This window comes from Macaca mulatta, chromosome 2, assembly GCF_049350105.2.
Source record: "Macaca mulatta isolate MMU2019108-1 chromosome 2, T2T-MMU8v2.0, whole genome shotgun sequence".
Lineage (NCBI taxonomy): Eukaryota > Metazoa > Chordata > Mammalia > Primates > Cercopithecidae > Macaca > Macaca mulatta.
The window spans coordinates 115,415,556-115,437,025 of NC_133407.1; the positions used below are offsets into that span (position 1 = coordinate 115,415,556).

The 21,470-nt window shown below is 43.2% G+C and overlaps 1 protein-coding gene across 3 annotated transcripts in view; it reads right to left on the bottom strand.

The window, feature by feature from the left end:
• IQCF1 (IQ motif containing F1) overlaps positions 1-21,470 on the bottom strand; it is a 37,294-nt gene that overhangs the window by 2,493 nt on the left and 13,331 nt on the right. For 2 of the 3 annotated variants that reach the window (XM_077993006.1, XM_077993007.1), the window contains 2 exons: positions 3,726-3,830; positions 544-606 (listed from right to left, as the gene is read on the bottom strand). In XM_077993006.1, the coding sequence (XP_077849132.1) occupies positions 544-606; positions 3,726-3,830 (168 nt within the window). Of the gene's footprint in view, positions 1-543; positions 607-3,725; positions 3,831-4,005; positions 4,090-21,470 lie in introns of those variants that run through there. The other variant, XM_001095004.5, reaches the window with a different exon arrangement.

A 21,470-nucleotide genomic window follows, 5' to 3' on the forward strand; every position in this document is an offset into this window, starting at 1 on the left:
TTCACCTATAGCCTGGAAACACCACCCTCCCCCCAGCCACCGCTATGAGTTGTCCCAGCTTTCTGGACCAAACCAATGTATTTCTTAAATGTATTTGATTGATGCCTCATACCTCTCTAAAATGTACAAAACCAAGCTGTGCCGGGACCACCTTGGGCACATGTTCTCAGGACTTCCTGAGGGCTGTGTCATGGGCCATGGTCATTCACACTTGGCTTAGAATAAATCTCTTCAAATATTTTGCAGAGTTCAACTCTTTTCTCTTTTTGTCATCATGTCATAGTATCAAAAGTTCCTCCACCCCAAAGTTAAAACTCTTACATCTCTTCCCCATCATCATTTTTCTTAACTTTCACATTTTAAATCTTAATTCACAAGCACACATACATGCACAAGCTCCAATACATGCACACACATACACACACACACATGCACACACAGGTACTTCTAACTGAGCCCCGCTTCCATATCATGGTCATTCCATTCCACAAGCACAGCGCCCACATCCCCAGCCCCAGCCCTGTGTGGTTTGGGAGGTCATACTTTTTCTAATTTCTCATTGGCATTGTCCACTCTCTGTGTCTCAACCAGAACTGGAGTTTTAGCCTGAAAGGGAAATGGGGAAAGAGAACGGACAAGATTGAGTTTATTTCTCTTCTTAGCTCAGCACTGTTAGATATGAGTTCTAAATTTCTCTTCAAAGAATCAATCTGTCAGTACGTTCAAATCTTTGCCTTCTACTTTTAAACTTAACTTCCTCATAAAGCAAGGTTTTTCGATTACCTGCTCCACCCTGACTCATTCCCATTACCTGCTCATTCTCCACCCTGACTCATTCCGATTTCCTGCTCTGCCATAACCATTTTTCCTGCCAAACCACTCACTCCATCACTCTCTTTAAATTAACCAATTGGAATTAGTTTAGCCTGTGCGGTCTAACCCTAGCCAACCGAGGAAGGACCCAGCAGCAGGGGCCACGAGTGTCAGGGATAAGAACCCCTTCCCCTCCCTTGTCCAAGGGTGCGCTCACCATTGCTCCATCTGTAAGGGCGCACCCTTCTATAGAAGCACATTGCCTTGCTGAGAATTAAAAAGAAAATTTTACATTCGAGTGCTATTTCTTTTGCGGCACTGAAGCTTTACTTATAACAATCTGGGGGGCTTGCCTGTGATTACATTCCACTCTGGGGAAGGTCTCTGGTTCTCTCTCATGAGGAGGTGCACCCCGCCCCCTTGCAACAGCCTCAGGGGTGAAAAATCAGGACCCACCCAGTGCGAGGAATAACCCAAGCTCTCAGCAACGCGGAAAAAAACTGGCCAGCAACCTAGCTTAAAGGATCCTCACATATTGTGGCAACAACTCTGTGCACAGACCAAGAAAGGAGAAGCTGTGGGAGCCGATAAAGTACTTCCTTGGTGGTCAAATTCTGGAGGGCTAAATGTGTGTGTGTGTGAATGATCACAAACAACCCTACTTGAGGTGTTGTTCATGTGGATGGTGACAAGTCCTACTTCTGGACGGAATGAGTGGATCCTCTCTGCAGTTCTGTAGCTACCTCTTATGGCTTAGGGTGGATCCTGCCATGGGATTTATACCAGCACGCCAACACTAAGAGGGGCCTAATTCTCCCTTGGGGAGTGGCCAGAGAGGACAACATGAGTGGGAAGTGTCCAAGGGACCTTCAGAGGGGGAAAGAGAGGAAACGGGTCAACCTTTCAGAGCAGCAAGGCAAGATGCGCCCTGATTTGAGGGGTTGAACCTTCCAGGATAGGCAAGGCAAGACATCCCTGGTTTGTGGGGTTGAGACTTCTAGGGCAGGCAAGGCGAGACATCCCTGCTTTGAGGGGTTGAGCCTTCAGCAAATTTCAGGGGGTTGAACCTCACACAAACCTCTGGTAGTAAGAAAAATATTCAGAACACCCCTTTCCTTTCTTGGGGGAAGAGAGAGTAACTCCTCTCCCAATGGTCCCTCCCCTAGGGGAAGGGGAAGGAGAGGGGAGAACAGCAGCATAAGCGGCTGGCAGAGGCAGGGAAAGACCAGCAAAGGGGAAAGAGAAACTGGGAGAGGAAGTCAGAGAGAAAGAGACAGAGTCGGAGACAGAGAGAGAAGGAGAGAGGCAAAGAAAGAACGAGAAAGACAAAGAGGGAGTCAGAGAGAGAGACAGACAGAGAGGCAGAGAGAGAGAGAAAGAGACAAAGAGGGAGTCAAGGAGAAAGAGAGACAGAGAGGCAAAGAGAGAGAGAAAGAGACAAAGAGGGAGTCAAAGAGAAAGAGAGACAGAGAGGCAGAGAGAGAGAGAAGGAGACAGAAAGACAAAGAGGGAGTCAAAGGGAAAGAGAGAGACAGAGTCAAAGACAGAGAGAGATGGAAGTAGTAAAGAAAATATAGTGTATCCTATTCCTTTAAAAGCCAGGGTAAATTTAAAACCTATAATTAATAATTGAAGATCTTTTCCATGACCCTATAACACTCCAATGCCACCTTGTTGTCAGTGTAAACAAAGGCATAGCCCGAAAACACTGAGGCCACTGACAACCCATAGCCTTTCTAATCAAAAATTCTTAATCCAGTAACCTGCGGATGGCCCAAATGCATTCAGTCTGTAGCGGCAACTGTTTTGCTAACAGAAGAAAGTAGAAAAACAAGTTTTAGCGGAAACCTCATTGTGAGCACACCTCAAGTCAGAACTATCCTAAGTCAAAAAAAAAAAAAAAAGGCAAAAAGGTAGCTTAGTGACTCAAGAACCTTGAAGTATGAGGCTATTCTGTTAGAAAAAGATGATTTAACATTAACCACTGAAAATTCCCTTAACCCAGCAGATTTCCTGGCCGGGCGCGGTGGCTCAAGCCTGTAATCCCGGCACTTTGGGAGGCCGAGACGGGCGGATCACGAGGTCGGGAGATCGAGACCATCCTGGCTAACACGGTGAAACCCCGTCTCTACTAAAGAGTACAAAAAACTAGCCGGGCGAGGTGGCGGGCGCCTGTGGTCCCAGCTACTTGGGAGGCTGAGGCAGGAGAATGGTGTGAACCCGGGAGGCGGAGCTTGCAGTGAGCTGAGATCCCGCCACTGCACTCCAGCCTGGGCGACAGAGTGAGACTCCGTCTCAAAAAAAAAAAAAAAAAAAAAAAGAAGGAAAACTCATAGATATGAGTTCTAAATTTCTCTTCAAAGAATCAGTATGTCAGTATGTTCAATTCTTTGCCTTCTACTTTTAAACTTAACTTCCTTGTAAAGCAACCTTTTTCAATTACCTGCTCCACCCTGACTCATTCTGATTACCTGCTCCACCCTGACTCATTCCGATTACCTGCTCATTCTCCACCCTGACTCATTCCAATTTCCTGCTCTGCCATAACCATTTTTCCCACCAAACCACTCACCCCTTCACTCTCTTTAAATTAGCCAATCAGAATTAGTTTAGCCTGTGCGTCTAACCCTAGTCAATAGGGGAATGACACAGCAGCAGGGGCCACGTGCGTCAGGGATAAGAATGCCTTCCCCTCCCTTGTCCAAGTGTGTGCTCACCATTGCTCCACCTGTAAGGGTACACCCTTCTATAGAACTACATTGCCTTGCTGAGAATTAAAAAGAAAATTTTATATTTGAGTGCTATTTCTTTTGTGGCACTAAAACTTTACTTACAACAGCACCATGCAAAAGACACTAGCCACAAGCACTAGGACATAGGATCAATGACATCCAAGTCAGGGCTCCTCTTACCTCTGCCTTCGACTCTGCTTCTAAGGACAAATGGGTCAGTGTCTCCTTCTGCTGAGGCTCATCTTCTTTTGAGGGCTCCTCTGTCTTTATGGGCTGCTTCTCCTCCTGCAATCAGCATTAGGGGAAAGGCAAGAGTGAGGTTGCTGTCCCTCCGTCTCCATTCAGTATGGCATGCATCCCCAGCTTCCAGGGCTTCTCAGAGTCTTCAGTGTCAGGGGGTCCCTTCACCCTGAGAGATCAATGGGACACCCCTAACAAGCCTGGTGTGTTTGGCTCTTACCATTGGTCACATATGGATTGGTTGTAGATGGTTCAAATCCCCTCACATCTGTGTTCATCCAGCCATGGCATAGGCAGGAAGGGTGGAGGAAAAAAGGCCTGTGATGTCATAATGGCACCTGTGACTCAGGCACCAGATGGTTCCTAACAAGTGAGCCCCCTCCAAGGGAAAGACAAAAGCGCTGCCCATTCTTTTCTGCCAGAAATGGACAAAGCCCTGACTTCAAAGGCAAGATGCCAGAAATCCTGGCCCATTGCTGTAAAGGTTTATAAAAAGCCAGTCATTGGTAATAATATTTAATTGAAAAAACTTGGCCAGGCACGGTGGCTCAGGCCTGTAATCCCAGCACTTTGGGAGGCCAAGGCAGGCAGATCAACTGAGGTCAGGAGTTCGAGATCAGCCTGGCCAACATGGCGAAACCTTGTCTCTACTAAAAATACAAAAATTAGCTGGGTGTGTTGGCTGTCACCTGTAATCCCAGCTACTCAGGAGGCTGAGACAGGAGAATTGCTTGAACCCAGGAAGTGGGGTTTGCAGTGAGTCAGGATCATGCCACTGTACTCTAGGCTGGGCAAGAGAGCAAGACTCCATCTCAAAAAAAAAAAAAGAAAAGAAAAAACTTAAATAGCCCACTTTAATAATCAATAGGGGATTAACTTAATGGTGCATAGTTCATTCATACTATAAAATACTACATAACTATTAAAAATAATGAATTTGATCTATATTACTAATGAGGAAATATATAAAGATGTATTTATAAGTAAAAAAACTAAAGTTCCTTTTGATCCCACTATGTAAACAAAACTAGGAACATAATTCTACACATAAAATTGAATAATTTATGCCAGAAGTTATTATATGATACACATTTTATGTTGTAAATTAATATAAAGAAGAAAAAAGGTATATATACCAAACTATTACCAATGATTACCTCTGGAGAGGAGAGTTAAATTGCTGACTCATGCCTAACACAGTCCCCAAGGAACCCCATGAGGGTCGAGGACCTGCCTGGACTCCATCTGAGGTTCAAATGGGTTCAAGTGCTCTCCTGTCTTCCTCTGTCCCTGGGGTCTCAAGGCCACAGTCAGATAGATGAGGGGGGCCACTGCACAAGCACAGCCCCTTTCTGCCTGATCTCAGCCTCTGAAGACCCAGCTGGACAGGGTAAATCCCTGAGAGGCACAGCCCCTGGGATCACTGAGGAGTGCACTTGAAATATAGGGTGAGTATGGGAGAGGCCAATGTGGATATGTAGGGGGAATGTAGGGAAGAGGAGGAGGCCATTTGAGGCTGGGATGTGAAGTTAATGGGATGAGGGGGTGGGGAACATGGGAATACATTGAAAGATATGGGAAGTTGTGGGTCTGATATGGTTTGGCTCTGTGTCCCCACCCAAATCTCATCTTGAATTGTAACTCCCACAGTTCCCGTGTGTTTGGGAGGAACCCAGTGGGAGGTGACTGAATTGTGGGGGTGGGTCTTTCCTGCATGGTTCTCATGATAGTGAATGAGTCTAATGAGATCTGATGGTTTTAAAAATGGGAGTTTGGGCTGGGTGCAGTGGCTTATGCCTGTAATCCTAGCACTTTGGGAGGCCGAGGCAGGAGGATCATGAGGTCAGGAGATCAAGACCATCCTCACTACCATGGTGAAACCCCGTCTCTACTAAACACACAAAAAATTAGCCGGGTGTGGTGGTGGGCGGCTGTAGTTCCAGCTACTGGGGAGGCTGAGGCAGGAGAATGGCATGAACCTAGGAGGCAGGGCTTGCAGTGAGCCGAGATTGCACCACTGCCCTCCAGCCTGGGTGACAGAGCAAGACTCCATCTCAAAAAAAAAAAGGGAGTTTGCCTGCACAAGATCTCTCTTTGCCTGCTACCATCCATGTAAGACGTGATTTGCTCCTCCTTGCCTTCCACCATGATTGTGAGGCCTCCTCAGTCATGTGGAACTGTAAGTCCAATTAAACCTCTTTCTTTTGTAAATTGCCCAGTCTTTGGTATGTCTTTTCAGCAGTTGAAAATGGACTAATACAGTAAATTGGTACCATTAGGGTGAGGTGTTGCTGAAAAAATACCCAAAAATGTGGAAGCAACTTTGGAACTGGGTAACAGGCAGAGCTTGGAACAGTTTGGAGAGCTCAGAAGAAGATAGTAAAATGTGGGAAAGTTTGGAACTTCCTAGAGACTTGTTGAATGGCTTTTAAAAAAGCCTGATAGTGACATGGACAATAAGGTCCTGGCTGAGGTGGTCTCAGATAGAGACGAGGAGCTTCTTGGGAACTGGACCAAAGGTGACTCTTATGTCGCCAAAAAGAGACTGGCAACATTTTGCCCCTGCCCTAGAGATTTGTGGAACTTTGAACTTGAGAGAGGTGATTTACAGTATCTGGCAAAATAAATTTCTAAGCAGTAAAGCATTCAAGATGTGACTTGGGTGTTGTTAACAGCATTCAGTTTTATAAGGGAAACAGAGCATAAAAGTTCAAAAAATTTTCAGCCTGACAATGTGATAGAAAAGAAAACCCCGTTTTCTAAGGAGAAATTCAAGCCGACTTCAGACATTTGCATAAGTAATGAGGAGCCGAATGTTAATCCCCAAGACAATGGTGAATATGTCTCCAGGGCATGTCAGAGGCCTTCACAGCAGCCCCCCATCACAAGCCCAGAGGCCCAGGAGGAAATGGTTTCAGTGCTGTGTGCAGCCTAGGGACTTGGTGCCCTGTGTCCCAGCCACTCCAGCCATGGCTGAAAGCGGCCAATGTACAACTTCAGAGGGTGCAAGCCCCAAACCTTGGCAGTTTCCACATGGTGTTGAGCCTCTGAGTGCGCAGAAGTCAAGAATTGGAGTTTAGGAACTTCTGCCTAAATTTCAGAGGATGTATGGAAATGCCTGGATGCCCAGGCAGAAGTTTGCTAGAGGGACTGGGCTCTCATGGAGAACCTCTGCTAGGGCAGTATGGAAGGTAAATGTAAGGACAGAGCCCCCACACAGAGTCCCTATTGGGGCACCACCTAGTGGAGCTGTGAGAAGAGGGCTACTGTCCTTCAGAGCCTGGAATGGTAGATCCAGCTTGCACTGTTTGCCTGGAAAAGCCACAGACACTGGATGCCAGCCCATGAAAGCAGCTGGAAGGGAGGTTGTACCCTGCAAAGCCACATGGGTGGAGCTGCCCAAAACCATGGGAACCTACCTCTTGCATCAGCGTGACCTGGATATCAGACATGGAGTCAAAGTAGATCATTTTGGAGCTTTAAGATTTGACTGCCCCACTAGATTTCGGACTTGCATAGGGCCTGTAGCCCCTTTGTTTTGGCCAATTTCTCCCATTTAGAATGGCTGTATTTACCCAATGCCTGTGTTATGCCCAGACCGTTTATTCCCCGAAGAAGACCACCAGAGTCCAGAGTCAAAGCTAAGCAGCAAGGATCTTTATTACAAGTTCGAACCTGGAACTCTCACTCGCTCGCGAAACGAGACGGGCAGGAGAGAGCTCCCCCACTGAGCCCCGAACAGTGTTATATAGTCTAAGAAAAGTGGGCATAGAATTATTATACAAATCAGATGTATGATTGGCTAGTGTTTGAACAAGGCGATTTGGCTAACTATGATTGGTTCCCGCCATTTCTGATATATCGGTTAAACCTTTGAGGCGGGAGAGCAGTTTTACACAAAGGCAGTTAATTATATTGCGTCAGGTTGCACAACCAGTTCATGGCAGCAAGAGTTTATCTTACTTAAACACGTCTTGTGACCCTGCCTCAGAACTTATAAAATCTCTGGTACGTGCAGAAAAACAGGTACTCACAGAATTTACGAAATCTCTGGTATGTGCAAAGATTAGAGAGCAGAACGGGGGGGGTGGGTACACATCTTTGTGTCCTTTCACCTGTACCCTCAATATATCTAGGAAGTAATTAACTTGCTTTTGATTTTACAGGCTCATAGGCAGAAGGGACTTGCCTTGTCTCAGATGAGACTTTGGACTGTGGACTTTTGAGTTAATGCTGAAATGAGTTGAGACTTGGGGGTACTGTTGGGAAGGCATGATTGGTTTTGAAATGTGAGAACACGAGATTTGGGAAGGGCCAGGAGTGGAATGATATGGTTTGGCCCTGTGTCCCCACCCAAATCTCATCTGGAATTATATATAACTCCCACAGTTCCCACATGTCGTGGGAGGAACCTGGTGGGAGGTTATTGAATTAGGGGGCAGATCTTTCCTGCACTTTTCTTGTGATAGTTAATGAGTCTCCCGAAATCTGATGGTTTTAAAAAATGGGAGTTTGGGCTGGGCGTGGTGGCTTACACCTGTAATCCCAGCACTTTGGGAGGCCAAGGTGGGTGGATCACCTGAGGTCAGGAGTTCGAGCCCAGCCTGGCTAACATGGTGAAACTCTATTTCTATCAAAAATACAAAAAATTAACTGGGCATGGTGGCTTGTGCCTGTAATCCCACTACTCAAGAGGCTGAGGCAGGAGAATCGCTTGAACCTGGGAGGTAGAGGTTTACAGTGAGCTGAGATCACACCATTGCACTCCAGCTTGGGCAACAAGAGTAAAATTCTATCCCCCCCCCCAAAAAAAAAATGGGGGTTTGCCTACACAAACTCTCTTTGCCTGCTGCTATTCATGTAAGACATGACTTGCTCCTCCTTGCCTTCCGCCAGGATTGTGAGGCTTCCCCAGCCATGTGGAACTGTAAGTTCAATTAAACCTCTTTCTTTTGTAAATCGCCCAGTCTTGGGTATGTCTTTATCAGCAGCCTGAAAATGGACTAATAGAGGGTGTGACAGAGAAGGTGTGATATGTGTTCATTTGAGAAGGAAAATAGGATACAGGCCTTTGTTGTAACACTAGTCAGTATTTTACTTCCCCCAACTCCCAACACTCTCCACACCTCCCCTCCGACACACACACACATACTCATGAAAGCCTTGTGCTTCATCATCTGGAAGAATAAACCCCAAACTCCTCACAACCTAAGTAGTGGGCATCAGCTTTTTGAGAGAGAAGAAGACAGAGAAGGCCAAGTGCAGTGGCTCACACCTGTAATCCCAGCACTTTGGGAGGCCACGGCAGATGGATCACTTGCACCCAGGAGTTTGAGACCAGTCGGGGCAATATAACAAAACCCTGTATCTACAAAATATACAAAACTCAGCCAGGCGTGGTGCATCTGTAGTCCCAGCTACTTGGGAGACAGAGGTGGGAAAATCACCTGAGCCCAGGGAGGTCGAGGCTGCAGTGAGCCATGATCGCACCATTGCACCCCAACCTGGGTGACAGAGCGAGACCCAGTCTTAAAAAAAAAAAAAAAAAGATAGAAAAATTAAATCAAAAATCTAATTACTGATCAGAATATATGGGGCAACTCACATCCTGTGAATAATAAAAAGCCCTGGCAACATCAAGAAAGGAAATGAGACAGTATAAAGGCAGGTCTGGGCATGGAAGGGCTTCCCTCCGGAGTAGCCAGGAGGAGGAAGAAACGCCACTTCATGGGAATGTCAGAGGGCTCCACCTCCAGTTAGGATGCAGAGGGTCACAAAATACTCCCACAGCAACTGCACAATAAGAAAACACCTGACAAACTTAAAACATCACATAATAGTAGTTATGGAGCATCTAAATAAACTGAATTCTAAAGTGGCTCTATCCCTCTCTAGGTGCACAGAGGTTAGTGGCTGCTTTCATGCCTGTGGATAGGTACCAAACCTCTGGACACAGGGACCCGCAGGAGTAAGCCTGCCATATGCAGTGAAATGCTGTGATGAGGATAAACCAGCTGAACTTTCAATGGCTGCATGCGAGCTGCAAGACAACTTGGAATCTGGAAAAGACACACACACACACACACACCGCCCCCCCACACACACACAGTGAGTCCTCTGCTGCCATCATTCCTTCCCGTGGGACTTCTGTTGGATCTACAGCAGCACAGGGAGCCAGGGGCTGGCTTGGACAGCAGAGAGAGCTCTTAAGTCTCACAGTGCTAACATTCCACACTTTTGCTGGAGAAAGGAGTCTGAGCCCAGCCTCAAGACATTTGAAACTGAGGGGGATGCAAACCAACTAAAGTGTCAACATAGCCCCAACCTAACTGAACTCCTGATTAGTTGAAAAATGGCCTACCCTAGTCTCTACTGCTTTTATCTAGTGTTTGCACACAATTTTTAAAATGAGACACATGAAGCAGCAGAAAAATGTGACCTGTAATCAAAAGGAAAAAAGCAATAGAAGCAGACTCACAGATGATTCATATGTTAGAATTAGCAAAGACTTTGAAACAACAGAGATTATATAAATATACATATAACAGAAAAATGATTTAGAGGTAAAGGTAGAAAAAAATGAAATAAGAAAATGGAGAATTTGGGCAGACAAATGGAAACTCTAAAGAACAGAATAAAAGAAATGCAATTTTTTTTTTCTATTTAAAGAGACAGGGTCTTGTTATATCATCCACCTTGGTCTCAAACTCCTGAGCTCAAGAAACACTCCTGCATCAGCCTCCTGAGTAGCAGGGACTACAGGCACGTGCCACCATGCGCAGTTCTGAAATTCTAAAACTGAAAAATACAATACCCAAAATGAATAGTTCACTAGAGAAAGTAACAAAAGAAAGGATTATCAAACTCAAAGGCAGGTCAAAAAGTTATACGAACATGATAAACACAAAGAAAACTACATATAGGTACAATAATGAAATTGATAAAAATCAAGGGAAAAGATAATTGTTTCTAAAAAACCAGGTGGTTCATGCCTGCAATCCCAGCACTTTGGGAGGCTGATGTGGGTGGATCACTTGAGGTCAGGAGTTTGAAACCAGCCTGGCCAACATGGTGAAACCCTATCTCTACTAAAAATACAAAAATTAGCTGGGTATGGTGGCATGTGACTATAATCCCAGCTACTCAGAGGCTGAGGCAGGAGAATCGCTTGAACCTGGAAGGTAGAGGTTGCAGTGAGATGAGATTGCACCACTGCACTCCATCCTTGATGACAGAGTAAGACTCCATCTCAAAAAAAAAAAAAAAAGAAAGAAAGAAACCAAAGATGGCCGGGTGTGGTGGCTCACACCTGTAATCCCAGCGCTTTGGGAGGCTGAGGCAGGTAGACTACTTGAGGCCAGGAGTTCAAGACCAGCCTCGTCAACATAACGAAACCCTATCTCTACTAAAAATACAAAAATTAGCCCCGTGTGGTGGTGCATGCCTGTAATCCCTGCTACTTGGGAGGTTGAGGCATGAAAATCACTTGAACCCAGGAGGCAGAGGTTGCAGTGAGCCAACATTGTGCCACTGCACTCCAGCCAGAGTGAGACTCCGTCTCAAAAAAACAAACAGCTGGATGTGGTGGCTCACGCCTGTAATCCCAGCACTTTGGGAGGCTGAGGCAGGCAGATCACAAGGTCAGGAGATTGAAACCATCCTGGCTAACACCATGAAACCCTGACTCTACTGAAAATACAAAATATTAGCCAGGTGTGGTGGCAGTCACCTGTAGTCCCAGCTACTCGGGAGGCTGAGGCAGGAGAATGGCGTGAATCTGGGAAGCGGAGCTTGCCGTGAGCCGAGATCTCGCCACTGCACTCCAGCCTGGGCAACAGATCGAGACTCCATCTCAAAAAAAAAAAAAAAAGAAAGAAACCAGAGGAAAAGGTCACATTACATTTAGGGGAAGAAAAATAAACAGTATAGACGACTTGTCATCAGAAACAAAAAGAAATCAGAAAACAAAAAATGGAATGACATTGTAGAGTGCTAAAGAAATGGGAAGAGAAAAATAAGCCAACCTAAAATCCTATACCCAGAGAAAATGTCCTTCAAAAATAAAGATGTAGAAATAAAACTAAAAGTTCTGCTCTTATCATTTCTACTTAACAATACACTAAATGCACTAGTGTATTTATTAACTAGTGTATTAACAATGCACTAGTCCTAGCCAGTGCAATAAAGCCTTTAAATGGCCTTAAAATTCTGTTTAAAGAAAACTGTGTTATTCACAGCATGCTTATTTGCATTAAAATGTCCCCAAAAATGTACCCAAAAAACCTTACTAGAGCTGATAAAGGAATTCAGCAAATTTGCTAGATATCCATGGTGATGGTGGCACATGTCTATAAATATACTTAAAACCATTGAATTGTACATGTTACATAGGTGAATTGTATGGTATGTGAATTATGTCCCAGTAAAGCTGTTTAAAAAATAAAAGTCATCAAAACATTTTCAAGATACAAGAGTAATATATGAAAACCAACTGCATTTTATTTTATTTATTACTATCATTATTATTATTATTTGAGACGCAGTCTCACTCTGTCGCCCAGGCTGGAGTACAGAGTGCAATGGCATGATTTCGACTCACTGCAACCTCTGCCTTCCAGATTCAAGTGATTCTCCTGCCTCAGCCTCCTGAGTAGCTGGGATTACAGGCACGTGCCACCATGCCCGGCTAATTTTTGTATTTTTAGTGGAGACAGGGTTTCACCATGTGGGCCAAGATGGTCTTGAACTCCTGATCTCAAGTGCTCAGTTCAGCCTTCCAAGGTGCTGGGATTACAGGCATGCCACTGTGCCCAGCCAATCAACTGTATTTTCATACATCAATGGATGATTGGGGAATTCTTGATATAGAAGAACAAAGTTGGCCAGAGGCAGCGGCTCACTCCTGTAATCCCAACACTTTGGAGGCCGAGGCATGCGGATCACTTGAGGCCAGGAGTTGGAGATCAACCTGGGCAATACAGTGAAACTCCGTCTCTACTAAAAATACAAAAAATTAACTGGGCGTGGTGGTGGGCACCTGTAATCCCAGCTACTCAGGGGGCTGAGGCAGGAGAATTGCTTGAACCTGGGAGGGAAAGGTTGCAGTGAGATGGACAGAGCGAGGCTGTCTCAAAAACAAACAAAACAATTAAGAACAAAGTTGAAGGATTTATATTATCTCATTTCAAGACTCACTATAAAGTTACAGTAATCAAAACAGCATGGTATAAGAAGAGACAAACAGATCAATGAAATGGAATAGAAAAGCCAGAAAAAGACTTACACTTATATGGTCTGTTGATTTGTTTAATGTACCAACACAATTCAATGCAGAAGGAAACGCATTTTTCAATTTAAAATAAAAGAATCTTGATCCTTATCTAACACCATAGACACAAATAATAATTCAAGATGGATCATAGCCTAAATGAAACCTAAAACTATAAAACTTCTAGAAGAAATCCTATGAGAACTATTTTGTGCCCAAGAATCAACAAAAACTGTTTTCTTAGCACACAGAAAACACTAAGTATAAAATATTAATAACTTTGCCAGGCATGGTAGCTCATGCCTATAATCCCAGCACTTTGGGAGGCTGAGGCGAGAGGATTTCCTGAGCCCAGGAGTTTGAGACTAGCCTGGACTCAAACACGTTGAGACCTTGTCTCTACAAAAAAAATTTTTTTTAATTAGCCAGGCGTGGTGGCATGCACCTGTATAGTCCCAGCTACTCAGGGAGGCTGAAGTCGGAGGATCACTTGAGCCCAGGGATCAAGGCTGCAATAAGCCATATTTGCACAACTGTGCTCCAGCTTGGATGACAGAGTGAGACCCTGTCTCAAAAAAAATTTTGATAAATTAGACTTTGTCCAAATTAAAACTTCTGTTTATCAAAAGACAGCACTTAAGCTACAATCTGAGGAAAGAATATTCACAATACCTATATCTGGCAAAGGACTCCTACTCAGAATATAAGAACTCTTACAACTCAGTAATACAAAGCAACCTAATAAAAATGGACAAAAGGCTTAAACCAAAGCTTTATAAAAAAAGATATTCAAGTGGCTCCCAAACACATGAAATTTGCTCAACATCATTAGTTATCAGGGAAAGACAAAATTTAAGCCACCATCATGATGGCCAAAATTAAAGAAAAAAAGAAAAGGAGAATACCAAATGTTGGCAAGGATGTAGAACAAAAGAAACTCTCATATATTTTTGATAATACAACCAATTTGGAAATTCATTTGGCTATTGCTTTTAAAATTAAACATATACCTACACCCACTCTCTGACTCAGCGATTTCACTCTTAGGTATTTACTTAAGAGAAATGAAAACATATCCACAAAAAGACTTGTACAGGAATGCTCATAGCATATACTCATAATAGTCAAACATTGGCAACAAGTGAAATATCTATAAATAGGATAATGGATACACAAATTGTGGTATATTCATAAAATAAAATACCATTGGGCAATAAATAGCCAAGAACTAATGATACGTGCAATAACATGGGTGAATCTTATCCATGATATTATATTGAGCAAAAAAAGCCAAATGCAAAACAGAACATATTGTATAATTCTATTTATATCAAATTTAAAACATGCAAATTTGTTGTGGTGGCTCATGCCTATAATCCCAGCACTTTGAGAGGCCAAGGATCTCTTGAACCCAGGAGTTTGAGACCTACCTGGGCAACATAGGAAAGCACTGTCTCTACAAAAAATGTTTTTAAAAATAATTAACCGAGGATGGGTGTGGTGGCACACGCCTATAATCCCAGCACTTTGGGGGGCCGAGGTGGGTGGGCCACCTGAGGTCAGGAGTTCACAACCAGCCTGACTAACATGGTAAAACCCTGTCTCTACCAAATACAAAAAATTTAGCCAGGCATGGTGGCACATGCCTGTAATCCAAGCTACTTGGGAGGCTGAGACAGGAGAATCACTTGTACCTGGCAGACGGAGGTTGCAGTGAGCCAAGATCGCACCATTGCATTCCAGCCTGGGCAACAAGAGCAAAACTCCGTCTCAAAAAAAAAAAAAAAAAAATTTAGCCAAGTGTGGTGGTGTGCACCTGTGGTCCCAGCTACTTGGGAACCTGAGGTGGGAGGATCACTTGAGTCTGGGAGGTCGAGGCTGCAGTGAGCCAGGATCAAGCCGCTGCACTCCAGCCTAGGTGACAGAGCAAAACCCTGTTTTTTAAAAAATGCAAAACTAATATATCATGATAGAAATCATGAACAGTGGACCGGGCATGGTGGCTCATGCCTGTAATCCCAGCACTTTGGGAGGCCAAGGCGGGCAGGTCACCTGAGGTCAGGAGTTCGAGACCAACCTGACCAATAGGGAGAAACCCCATCTCTACTAAAAGTACTAAATTGGCAGGGCATGGGGGCACATGCCTGTAATCCCAGCTACTCGGGAGGCTGAGGCAGGAGAATGGCTTGAACCTGGGAGGCGGAGCTTGTAGTGAGCCGAGATCGCGCCATTGTACTCCAGCCTGGGCAGCAAGAGCTAAACTCCACCTCAAAAAAAAAAAACCTCAGCTGGGCACAGTGGCTCACGCCTGTAATCCCAGCACTATGGGAGGCCAAGGCGGGCGGATCACGAGGTCAGGAGATCAAGACCATACTGGCTAGCACGGAGAAACCCCGTCTCTACTAAAAATGCAAAAAAAAATTAGCCGGGTGTGGTGGTGGACGCCTGTAGTCACAGCTACTCGGGAGGCTGAGGCAGGAGAATGGCGTGAACCCAGGAGGTGGAGCTTGCAGTGAGTCGAGATTGTGCCACTGCACTCCAGCCTGGGCGACAGAGCGAGACTCCATCTCAAAAAAAAAAAAAAAAATCTCAAGCAGTGGTTGCCTCTGGGAGTTGAGATTGATTGGAAAGGGATACAAAGGGACTTTCTGGGATGACATGAATGCTCTATATCTTGATGCGGTGTGGATTGGAGGTATATGCATTTGTCAAAACTCATTTAACTTCACATTTAAGATTTCTCCATTTCACTGTACATAAATTATACCTGAGCTTTTTTAAGGAAGGTGAAATAAAGACATTTTCCAAAAAATAAAAGCTGAGATCGTTTATTACCAGCAGACTCACACTGCCAGAATACTAAAGGAAGGTCCTGGGTGGAAGCTCAGAGCAGCAGGTGGAAATGAAAGCCCCACAATGATGATTATGTGGGCAAACAGAAAAGATCATCTTTTTAAATTTCTTTAAAACACCATTGAATCCAGTGCTGGCAAGAGGAAGTAAGTACACTATAGATAATCTTTCCTAGTGATTACAATAGAAAACTCTGGACAGAATACAAAATCAACTAGACTCTGAAAAGTAAACAATAGCGGCCAGGCATGGTGGCTTACACCTGTAATCCTAGCACTTTGGGAGGCCGAGGCAGGCAGATTACCTGAGGTTGGGAGTTCGAGACCAGCCTGACCAACATGAAGAAACCCTGTCTCTACTGAAAATACAAAATTAGCCGGCCATGGTAGCATGCGCCTGTAATCCCAGCTGCTCAGGAGGCTGAGGCAGGAGAATCCCTTGAACCTGGGAGGTGGGGGTTGCAGTGAGCCAAGATTGTGCCATTGCACTCAGCCTTGGCAACAAGAGCAAAACTCTATCGAAGAAGAAGAAAGAGAAGAAAGAAGAAAGAAGAAAGAAGAAAGAAGAAGAAGAAGAAGAGGAGGAGGAGGGGGAGGAGGAGGAGGGGGAGGAGGAGGAGGAGGAGAAGAAGAAGAAGAGGAAGAGGAAGAGGAAGAAGAAGAAGAAGAAGAAGAAGAAGAAGAAGAAGAAGAAGAAGAAGAAGAAGAAGAAGAAGAAGAAGAAGAAGAAGAGAGAAAGTAGCAATAGCACACAGATTGGGGAAAAAGTCAAATGTGAAGAATTATCAGCTCCGGTTTCCAAGTCAAAGTCAAAAACAGCCTAAAATGCAGAACTGCTCAAGTGTGAACATAAATAATCCAAAAGAAAGTCCTTATTTTGGATCAGAGGATCAGAAAAAGACACTTCCTCATGCTAGAGAGTATGGACAGCATGCTTCTTCTTCTTTCTTTCTCTTTTTTCTCTTAGCCCTACCCCAAGGCCAGGCTCCGTCACAGAACCGCATTGTCACAGTGGTGGTGCTATGGGCACCTGAAAAATCATCTCCCTGGCTAGAGGAAATGTACAAAGGGACGAGACCCCTGTAGTCCGAAAGCAGTAATTTTTTCGCATTGCTTTTGCCACTTTGCCCTGAAGGCAGCTCTAGTCACATGGAACTGCATGCAAGTGTAGTGATCTATAACTCTGAGACAAATCTATATTTCTGGCCAGAGGAACCAAGAACATAATTTCTAGGAGTGGAAGAATGAGGCAAGTCCAGAAAATCCCCTAATTCTGTGTATAACAAACACATGTCTCAGGTTCATGCCTTAGCTGCACATTATAAATCAAAAATAAAATGCTAAGCCCCCAACCACCTGAATGAACCCCTCCTCTTGGCCAAGGGCACTCCAAAGTTAACCTGTAAAACTAGTTCAGGCTATGCTGGAAAGTGGGAGTCAGACATACCTCATTACTATTAATATCAACACAGACCTTAAGACTGATAGAACAGACTCTTTAAGTCTGATAAGAAACACATACAATCTATTTTCTCTAAAGCCTGCTACCGGGGGCCTCCATCTGCATCATAAACCCTTGGTCTCTGCAAGCCCTTATAACCCAGACATTCCTTTCTATTGATTCCAAGTTGTTAGATAATAACCAATTGCCAGTCAGAAAATCTTTGAATCTGCCTATGACGTCGAAGCCCCCACTTCCAGTTGTCCCACCTTTGCAGACCATACCAAGGTACATCTTACATGTACTGATTGATGTCTTATGACTCCCTAAAATGTATAAAACCAAGTTGTAGGTCACCCACCTTGGGCACATGTCGTTAGAACTTCCTAAGGCTGTGTCACAGGCATGTCCTTAACCTTGGAAAAATAAACTTCTAAATTGAGACTTCTCTCAGATGCTTTTGGTTTACAGCATCCTTTGAAAAACGAACTACAACAAAAACCACTTCCAAGTCCCAAACTAACCCCTATGTAGCAAATGCAAGGGCAGACCCAAACAGCATAGAAAAGGCTTTGAAAGCTGACACTGACATCAGAATTATCATCCGTGGAAAGCAAGACAAAGCCTCTGGCCTTTATGTAACTGATTCGTCTGCTAAAATAAAAACTAAACGTTGTCCAGAGATGTAATATTTAAACTGTCTAGGATGCAATCCAAAATTACTCAATATATGAGGAGCCAGGAACATCTGATTAATTATCAAGGGAAAAGACAATCAGTTCTTGCCATTCCCAAATCACCCAGCTGTTGGAAATATTGAAGACTTTAAAGCAGTTACTGTAACCATTATCCATGAAGCAAAGGTGAACCCTTTTTTTTTTTTTTTTTTTGAGACAGAGTTTTGCTCTTGTTGCCCAGGCTGGAGTGCAATGGCGCAATCTCAGCTCACTATAATTTCTGCCTCCCAGGTTCAAGTGATTCTCCTGCCTCAGTCTCCTGAGTAGCTGGGACTACAGGCGCCTGCCACCACGTCTGGCTAATTTTTGTATTGTTTTAATAGAGGCAGGGTTTCATCATATTGGTCAGGCTGGTCTCGAACTCCTGACCTTAGGTGATCCGCCCGCCTTGGCCTCCCAAACTGCTGGGATTACAGGCGTGAGCCACAGTGCTTGGCCGAACCCTTTTCAAATGAATGGAAAGATAGGAGCCCTCAGCAGAGAAATAAAACAAAACAAAAATATAACCAGGGCCCTGTCCTCCCTCTCCCTCAGGAGGGCAGACGGGTCCACCAAAAATTAAAAAATAAAGAAATATAACTGAATCAAAATTTTAGAACTGTAAAATACAATCAATATCTGACATAAAGAATCCACTGACAGGCTCACTGGCAGAATGTCAATGACAGAAAATCAGTGAATTTGAATATAGAGCAATTGAAATTAACTAATCTGAACAACAGAGAAATAAAAGATTGGAAAAAATAATAAACAAAATGCCAGTGAACTGTGGAACAGTATCAAAAAGCCTAACATTCATGTTATTGAAGACCTAGAAAGAAAGGAGAAAAATCGTTTAAAGAAATAATGGCTAAAAATTTCCCAAGTTTTGTAAAAGGCACAAATCTACAGATTTAAGTATCTCAGCAAACACCAAAAAGGATATACTCCAAGAAAACCATGCCCAGATACATTATAATCAAATTGTTGAAAACCAAAGGCCAAAAAAAAAAAAGAAAGAAAGAAAAGAAAGAAAAGAAAAGACAAAACACCTTAAAAGTAGCCAGAGAAAAAATGATGCATTACTTATAGGGAAATAATGATTCAAATGAACGAACTTCTCATCAGAAATCATGGAGACCAGAAGACAGTGGAACAACATCTTTAAAATGCTTCAAGAGAGCTGTCACCCAGAATTCTATATCCAGAAAAAAAAATAGTTTTGAAATAATGGTGATATAAAGACATTCTCAGATGAAGGAAATAAGAGAATTCATTGCCAGCAGAACTATTCCTAAAGAAATGCTAAAGGAAGTTAGGAAGAAGAGAAATAATATCAGAGAGAAACTTGGAACTTCAGTAATGAAGAAAATACAACAGAAATGGTTATCTAGGTAAATATAATAGACTAAAAGTAGTAGTCTTTTAAGTTCTTTAGAATATGTTTGATTGCTGTTACAGTATTGTCTGGTGGGGCTTTCAAAATATACAAATGAAATGCACACGGCAACTATTACATAAGAAGGGAATATAAAGGGACTTGTATGGTTGTGAAGTTTCTACATGTTACTTGAAGAGAGAAAGCATTAATTCTAATCGATTGTGAAGGTATGCTATATGTATAAATATATAGTAATCCTGAGAGAAAACACTAAAAAAATACAAAGAGACACATTCAAAAATCCAAAACGTAAATTAAAATGGAACACTAAAACATATTCAAATAACCCAAAAGAAATCAGGAATGGAGAACAGAAGGGGAAATAAATAACAGAGGGAACTCACAGAAAACAAATGATAAACTGTAGTCTTAAATTATATCAATAATAATATTAAATGTAAACCGTCTAAATATGCCAATTAAAAGAGAGGTATTAACAGATTGGCTTTTTTTAAAAAGACAAATTGTGTGCTCTCTATAATAAATCTATTTAAAACATAATTATATAGGCATGTTAAAAGTAAAACAAGTACTTTATGTACAATGAAAATAGTTCAAATTGTAAACTTTATGTGTATTTTACCTCAATAAAAAAATTAAGTAAAAGGATGGGACTTCCATTTCCAGCCAAGATAGAGTAACAGTAACTGGATTTACTCTCCCACCTGAAACAACCAAAAACTACAAAAAATCTAGAAAACAATGATTTTTAAGATTCTAGAAACCAGGCAATGAAGGACACTAATCCCCAAGAGAAAGGAAACAAATGAGAGTTTACTGCCTGGAGAGTTTCCAGGCAACTGTACAGGAAGGGGGAGCCAAAGAAGATATCTCAATGGTAAATAAGCATATGTACAGATACTCAAAATCCTTAGTAATTAGGGAAATGCAGACTAGGACAATAAACTATTATGGCCCACATATTAAAATGCCTACAATTTCAAAGACTTACGCCAAGAGCCAGTAAGGATGTAGAGCAACTTGAACTCTTTAGATGAGAACGAACTCGCATACACTGCTCATGAGAATTAAAAATGGTACAACTGTGCAAAAAATTTGACAGTTCTTAAAACATTTTACATATACCTACCATGTAACCCTCCTATTCCAGTCCTAAGTATTTACCCAAGAGAAATGAGAGCATATGTGTACATAAAGACTTGTACACTAATGTCCATAGCAACTTTATTTGTAATAGCCAAAACCTTAAAACAACACAAATGTGAACGCATAAACGTAGTACACCCATTCAATGGGACACTATTCCACAATAAAAAGGAATAAACTATTGATATACGCAGTAACAGGAATTAATCTCAAAATAAATTTTGTTTGAAAGTATACAGATGAGGCCAGGTAATCCCAGCACTTTGGGAGGCCGAGGTGGGCAGATTACGAGGTCAGGAGATCAAGACCATCCTAGCCAACATGATGAAACCAGGTCTGTACTAAAAATACAAAAAAAAAATTAGCCGGTATTGTGGCACACGCCTATAGTCCCAGCTACTGGGGAGGCTGAGGCAGGAGAATCGCTCGAACCCGGGAGGCAGAGGTTGCACTCAGCTGAGATCACACCACTGCACTCCAGCCTGGCAACAGAACAAGACTCCATCTCAGGAAAAAAAAAAAAAAGTATACAGATGAAAAGGGTATATCTAAAACATTTATCACTTCTTTGTGTTGAGAACATTTATTTCAAATCTTTTTTTTTTTTTTTTTTTTTTTTTGGAGACGGAGTCTCGCTCTGTCGCCCAGGCTGGAGTGCAGTGGCCGGATCTCAGCTTACTGCAAGCTCCGCCTCCCGGGTTTACGCCATTCTCCTGCCTCAGCCTCCCGAGTAGCTGGGACTACAGGCACCCGCCACCTCGCCCGGCTAGTTTTTTTGTATTTTTTAGTAGAGACGGGGTTTCACCGTGTTGGCCAGGATGGTCTCGATCTCCTGACCTCGTGATCCGCCCGTCTCGGCC